Here is a 7,950-nt window from a genome sequence, read left to right on the forward strand (position 1 = left end):
TGTGTCTGTGTTTTCTTTCAGCCCTACCATTTTGTTCTGATGTATAGGGACATGACATTCTGAATTCCATTCCTGTTTCTATGGCATGTTTCTGAACAAGTTTATATTCACCACCACCATCACATTGAATTATTTTAATCCTTTTATTGAACTGATTTTCTACCATGTTTTTGAACTGAATAAAGGCATGTGTAGTATCTGATTTTTGTTTCAATGGATAAATCCATGTGAATTGATAAGTGCTCAAAAGTAACATATTTCATGTGTTAACTTAGGCAAATTAGTGACTTGTTTTGCAAGTTATCTAAGGAAAAGCTACCATTTGAGTGTATTTTTACCATTTATGCTTTACATGCCTGATTCTACCCAATTTATGCAGGAAACGACAAGCAAGGACCAAGAAAGAACTTCCTGAACCAAGAGATGGTCGCTTAAGCGACCTCCTGTTCGCTTAAGCGAACCAGCTCCAGAGAGCATCAAGATCTTCGCTTTTCCAGACGCTTGCAGCACGCTTATGAAGAAAAGAGCTGCACGCTTAAGCGACCTGTGGCACGCTTAAGCGAAGTTTGTCTAGTGAGTACCAGATTTGCACGCTTTCAGCTCGCTTCTTACACGCTTAAGCGAAGTTCATCAGATTCATATGGATAAGGCACACGTGGCAGCTCCCAATTGGCCAAAGGAAGAAATTTTGGTAGCTCGCTTAAGCGACCTTAGCACGCTTAAGCGTGCTGACACGAATTTTGCCCATTTAAATAGTTTTTCCTTCTCTTTCTAGAACAATATATTGTATTACATTTTTATTCATATTTTTCTGGTTTTAGAGAGAGACTAGGGCTTTTCTAGAGAGAGAAACACAAAGCAAGGTAGTTAGGAGTAGATTCAAGCCAAGATTTGTTGAGACATCATGGATCTTGTCATGGAATCTTCACCCTTTCTTCATCCTTTGCAAAGCTATCATAGACATATGTAGCTACATCTACTCTTGTAGTTTGAGGTATTCAAACAAGCTATTATGTAATCTTTTGATCTTTTAATATATGGTTCTAGCTTATTTATTCAATATTGTTGTTATTCTTGCTTTTATTGTTTTATTGAGATTCAAAATGATATGGACACATACTTTTGAATCTAGAAATAGAATAACAATCTATCTTAAGTTATCACTTTAGACATGGATGTTAATATTTGATAATCACTTTTAATCTAGAACTTAATGCTTTTGGGTAATTTAATTGGTTGGGAAATCGTCGATTAAACTACCCAATCGACTTTGTGATCGTTTAAATGTTTGGGAAATCGATGTTTAAACGATCCCTTAGAAATAACGATATCATTTGGACACAAATGATATTGTCGAGTGATTGTGATAATATAGTTTAAAAAGCTAGAATCCATTAATCGATCGAGAGATTGCAGCTGTTACGCTTGGTTGATGTCTCTGACCGCAAGCGGAATAGCCCTATCTCTTCTCGTTTTACTTTTATGTCGATTAGGAAAATAGTTTTACACAAACAAACAATTTATACCCAAACACTTAATGTGACAAATATTGTGAAAATGCTTATGAAATACGCAACTCCCTGTGGACACGATCCTATATATACTCACGTGTAAATAGTTTTATGAGAGGTAAAAATCCTTCATCAAAATGGCGCCGCTGCCGGGGAGAATTTGAGTGGGTTGACGCATAAGGCCTCCAAATTGGGTTTTCCTGGTTTCATTATGGGACTGGTGCATCGTCAAGGCGTCCAAATTCCTGAACCTCGTGTTGAGAGGCTTGTGGGGGTTATTAATGATCGGTATATTCACAACCATTTCCTGAGAATAGCTGGAGCACTGCCCCATGAGCATGAGCCAGAGTTACAGCAGGAGGATTTACCTCAGCAGGAGCCACTTCAGCACACAGCGCCTGGGTCATTTGATTTCTCTTCATTTTCCACTTATTTTGCTCAGCAAGAGCAGAGAGATCTGAGGCAAGAGCAGAGATATCAGAGACAGGAGCAGCGAGATCATTTTTTAATGGACCAGAATGCTGCACTTTTCAGGAGCCACCGAGGCATCTATCAGTCTCTCTATAATGCTCGCCAAAACCCCGCATACCAGATGCTCACACCTGAGTCATTCGTGTAGTCTTGCATGTGGCCTGGGGACAGGCCTACTTTCTATGGAGGGGGTGAACACTATGGTGCAACGGAAGATGATGAGAGGACTGCTAATGTTCATGGAGTGGATGACATGGAGGATGATGCGGCAAACCATGGATCGCAGTTTTGAGTTTTTTTTTATTGATGCTTATTGTTTTGCTTTGACATGTTTTCTTATGGTTTTTATTTTCATGTTGGAACAATTTATTTTGTCATTTTGGTACTGTGTTTCGGTATTTTTAGTTTCATTTACTGTGGTTAAATAACTTAGCTTGTTGTTGTTTTTAAATGTTGTGCTTTGGATAAATTTTGTTTAATCTTGCTTTTGTTTCTTGAAAAGAAAATTGCTCATGAACATTAATGTTTGAAGTGCTCGGAAGAGCCAAAAGATTGAGCAAACAAACAGGTGTGTGATAATGATTTAGTTGTGAAAAAGCGCAAAGCCAAGGTATTGGTTTCCTGTTTTTCTAGGTCTTTACTAGAATTTGAAACTAGTACTTTGCACAAAATGTATCTCATCTAATTCTCTTCATAAACATGATTACTCTTGAACCACTTAGTACTTAGCCAAAAAGTGAGGTAGCTTCAATCTGTTGTATTATATGCTGGAGACTGACAATCAATGTTTAAACTCGTTTTTGTTATGTTAAATCCAATAATTGTTTGAATTGTATGAAAGCATGGAAAGGATCAAGGCACTTTTTGAATTTGAGTGAGACACTTGACCAAATAAAGCCTACCCGTGAGAAGAGCGAGTATCTGATACCCAAATCTGAGCCAAATGAATCAAGTCCTCAAACATGAACTGTCAATATTCATGAGCACAATGCTCATTGAAATTGCCCAAATTGTTAAAAATCCAGTTCATGTTTGACGCACTGTAGGACTTTGATAATTTTACTTTGTTGAACCCTTAACCTTATTGTACTTTGTCCCTCGCCTTAGAGTTGGGGAACATTCAATTAGAGTTTTGTTGTGTTCAAGTTGGGGAGAAAGGGAGGTATTTTGTGTCAAGCATCATGGTGAATTATTGAAATAACCTGACAACATGGAAGTGTGAAAAAGAAAAGAAAAAGAAAAAGAAAAAGAAAGGAAAATCAAAAATAGAATAAGTTGTCAAGGTTATTGTATAGATTGTTAATCACCAAGGGTTTGAATGATTGGTAGGGAAGGTTATTGGTTTTAATTGTTAATACAAGGAATGTTCCTCTATGATAGGCTTTTTGATTTCAATTTTCCCACATATGACATTTCTCTTGTAGCCCGACCAAGTTATAACCCTATAAAGACCTTTTGATCCATGCTTCTGTGCTTTTTGAGATAATATTTGGATGGAAACCTAACTTAATCAAGATGTTAGCTTGATTGTTGGATGTGTGTTTTTACCCTCATTTGTTGATTGTTGCTTTGTCTCATCTACTTGCAAAGAAGTGTGTTAGGTGTGGTTCATAGATAGTCATGTTTATATTTTGAATTTTAGGATGTATATTTTGTGCTTAGGACTTATTTCACATTCATAGTTTATGCTTAGATGAGTGGATGACTTCATGCTTGCCCACGCATTTACATTTGAATCACCACCTGACGAGTTTTTTTTTAATGGTTGATCTGCTTGACGCTGTGCTAAAAATATTGTCCAAAGCCTTGGAAGTTTCCTTTTTGATTCTTTTGTTTGAGGACAAACAAAAAGCTAAGTTGGGGAGTGTTTGATAAGTGCTCAAAAGTAACATATTTCATGTGTTAACTTAGGCAAATTAGTGACTTGTTTTGCAAATTAGTAACATATTTCAGGGCACTCCTTCTTTCCTAACATGTAACCATCGAGTCTGGCACCTCTGATTATAGGTAACACCATTGATTTCCATAATGGATAGTTGTCTCTGTCCAACTTGACAGAAACAGTGGATGGAAGTTCATTTTTGTGGTTTGAATTGGCAGCGGATGACATGGTTTGTATTGGATCAAGAGCCTTCAAGACTTAAGCGCTCTGATGCCAAGTTAGAAAATATAACTGATATGTAAAACTGTGATGATATTACATTGATGAATACATGAGTATTTATACAACAATGACTAGTTGACATATCCTATAATCATGCTAGTCATCATGACAATGATTCTATAATAATTACATTTGACTCATCTTATCATAATTACAATTGACTAGTGCTATTGATTACAATGATTCAGTCAATCATAGGATTCATTCTCTAACTGCCTACCAAGCCAACGAAACCAGTGAAGAATCCTAGCCCCATGCTCATGTAGAATGCTTCCAGAAATATTGAATTGTCATCTCCTACATCAGTTGTTGGCACTTGTGGTTTTGATTGCTCTTCTCCTGGACATTTTCTATCAAGGGGATCTCCACAAAGGTTGGAATTTCCATCAAAACTTGAAGCATTAAAGGTCTGCAACTGTGTTCCAATTGGAATTTTTCCATAGAGTTGATTGTGTGACAAATCCAACATAGCAAGACGATCAATGTGAGCTAGACTGGAAGGAATTCTACCTGAAAGACGATTTCTTGACAGATCAAGAAATTCGAGTGATTTGAAGTTTCCTATGTTTGAAATGATTTCCACGCTGAGATTGTTCCTTGACAAATTTAAGGCAATCAATCCAAATAAGCGCTTCATTTCAGTTGGTATTTCCCCCGTAAGATGGTTGCTTGAGAGATCAATGGTTTTTAAAAACCTATCAGCATTTTTGTAACGTTGGTTTACACCTTTCCACACCATGGACAGGTCGATCTCGTAGTTTATCATAAAAGGGCCATAATGGGTGAAAAGTAGATAATGATCCAACCCTACAGTTAAGCTGACGGTATCCTTAGTCATTGAAGTAAAATTCTTAACACATGATGGAATTCCTCCTGAGAAGCTATTTAGTGACAGATCTAATACTTGAAGTTCTCTCAAATAACAGAGATTTGAAGCTAGACTTCCATTGAAGCTGTTAGATCGAAGGCTTAAGATTAGTGATCCTTGTAGACTGTCTCCAATCCATAAAGGCAATGCACCATTGAAGCTATTTGATGGAAGGCTTAAGATTAGTAATCCTTGCCTTCTAGACTGTTACTTGACAGATTGAGACTTACAAGTGAATGCATTATGTTCCCAAAATCACCAGGAATGGTACCTCTTGATAAATTATCATAGAGGTCAAGGTGTTGAAGGTTTGAGCTGTAGTTAAACACCAAGTTGAATATCATCGATGATTCCAACCGATTCTCAGATAGATCAAGTACATTAAGAGAACTTGTGGAAAAGTTCAAATGAGAATCCGATAAAGGAAGCATATTGGTACCAGAAAGGCTACATTCACTTAGATGCAATTCTTCAAGGCTTGGAAGCTTCACCCGAAACTCCAGGATGTTAATGGTAGAATCTTTGAGATTTTGAACATCGCTCAGGTCAAGATTTCTCAAAGAAGAGAGATTTTATAGCCACTCAACATTGCCATGACTTTGATTGTTTATTCTAAGATTAGAATTGTGATGGAGTACAAGAGACTCCAACGATGAAAGATTTCCGAGTTGGAAAGGGATTGCTCCAATGAGTTCATTGTTGCTAAGATCAAGGTGTTGCAATTGTGAGAGATTTCCAAGTTGAGAAGGAATCTTCCCATCATAATGACCTGTTGAGAGATTGAGGTATTGTAACTTGCTGAAGGAGCCAATAAATTTTGGGATTTGACCACTAGTATGCAAATAACTGAGGTCTAGATATTTTAGATGTTGCAGCTCAGTTAGTGAAGAATTTATTTCACCACTCAAATAGTTTGTTTCCGAACGATGCAGATCAAGACTTTGAACATAACCAGTTTGGTTGTTGCATTTCCCATTTGCAACAATCTGCAGTTGGACCGTCTTTCCATGTGAACAACATGACATTCTCATCTTTAAGGCCTTGTTTGAACCTGAGCAGTGCTTGTCTCTCCCTCTCTTTGCACTTTGTATCTCCATTATTTGTTGCTGTGTTGAACCCAACAATGCAGGACAACACTAACAATGCATGAAATGTAGTAATATTATAGTTTCTCATCATCATTTCAACAACAAAGTAATGATGACATTCTCTAATAGATTTTTTTTTTTTTTTTGTTGAAGAAATTGTCTAATAGATGCTATATTGAGAGTTGCACAAACACACACATACAAAGAATCGTGTTTAAGGAAGGTGTGTATTTTCCTGCTTCCTTCTTATTGTTAACCTGTAATTTTATCGTCCATTCATTTAATGTTCAAAAAATTATATTCACTCTCAAAGATAATCTTTTGTCTTTTATGAAGAAAAGCAAAGAGATAAATTTTAGTTCACGGAAAAAACAATACAAAGGAGAAAACTTAGGTACAATTACTTATGTGCTTTTTTCGTATGATTCTTAACTATATTCATCATGATTTCCTCAAATCCATAATTTTCTCAAAAGTTTATTATATCCAAAAAATATGTATTTTTAGTTAAGAACCATACGAAAAGTAACTAAAGAATTGTACTAAGTTTTCTCCATTTAGAAATTGCTCACATACGTGTGGAGTAAGGAAAATGGGTTAGAATTTCTGCACTTGGACCCCGACAAATACATGATTTGCACATAGAAACATAAATGGGTCCAACAAGAAAGACCTGAAGACTTGTAAGTTTGATGACTATGTATCTGGTTTAACGAATTGATAGTGTTTTTAGGGTTGAATTGATTATAGTTAAAAAGAGTTAAATCTAAAATGATTTTTATGTTTAGATATATTTATGTAAAAGTGATTGAACAATAAATTTAAACCTAAAAATTATCTGTAAAATCCAAATCTTTCTCGCTTAAATTAGAATCAATGTCATAGTCCATGTGAGTTTAAATCAGTTGATAGGGACAATGCTAATATATGTAAAGTTGGTGTTCAAATCTCGACTACAAAAAAAAAAAAAAAATCAATTTCATAAGAAAAATCAATTCTATTTTAAAGCGACCATAAATTTGTTGTTTTATAATATCTCAATTTTAGAGCAACCATAATCAAATATTTCTTTATAAGTTTGTAAAAAATATATATTTTTATAAGTTAATTGCAAGAATATAAAATAGGTTGAAATTTTCCCCTCAGCCTAATTTTTTTTTTTAGAAAAAAAAAGAACATTGGTAGAAGTTTTACTGATGTTATATAAAGTGTTTTTTGTATTGGTCAAGTAGCCTAGTGCCGTCCTTCAAAAAAAAAAAAAAAAAAGTTGTCTAGTGTCCGGAAGTCACATCTTTTTTTTAGGCTTAATTGCACTTTTCCTCTCTATCTTTTGTCAATTGTGTGATTTTGCACCATATAATTTTCCCTCTTTTAGGTTCGAAGGCCCCTCATATATTTTAGTGATGACATGTCTAATTTTTTTTAGGCTTAATTCCATTTTTTGTTTTTATAAAATATAATTTACACACACGACAAACATTAAATGAAGACACATCATCAAAATCAGACATGTCATCACTAAAATATATGAGGGGCCTTCGAACCTAAAAGGGGGAAAATTATAGGATGCAACATCACACAAATTGACAAAAGATATGGAGGAAAAATGCAATTAAGCCTATTTTTACATGTGGAGAACTTAGTTATCCGGACCCTTGCATATAATTTAAGACGTTATTCTAATTAATCATCATATTTCTAGATAAAAAAATCATCATAATTTATATTATGTATTCCACAAAATACTACTCTATTTTTCTTTTCATTTAGAATTGAATATTGTCGAACAGGTACTTTCTGATCACAATTAAAGTAATTTAATATGAGTGATTAAAACACTTGTTTAAA

General features: G+C 35.0%; 1 protein-coding gene across 1 annotated transcript; it reads right to left on the reverse strand.

Moving 5' to 3' along the window:
- Nucleotides 1-4,354: 4,354 nt before the first annotated feature.
- On the reverse strand, nucleotides 4,355-6,111 carry LOC25487031 (receptor-like protein EIX2). The gene is made up of 2 exons (XM_024777078.1): nucleotides 5,653-6,111; nucleotides 4,355-5,218 (listed from the first exon to the last, which is right to left on the reverse strand). Exons 1-2 carry the CDS (start codon nucleotides 6,109-6,111, stop codon nucleotides 4,355-4,357), a joined length of 1,323 nt encoding a protein of 440 aa, XP_024632846.1.
- Nucleotides 6,112-7,950: the final 1,839 nt, after the last annotated feature.

This window comes from Medicago truncatula, chromosome 2 (genome assembly GCF_003473485.1).
Source record: "Medicago truncatula cultivar Jemalong A17 chromosome 2, MtrunA17r5.0-ANR, whole genome shotgun sequence".
Classification (NCBI taxonomy): Eukaryota; Viridiplantae; Streptophyta; class Magnoliopsida; order Fabales; family Fabaceae; genus Medicago; species Medicago truncatula.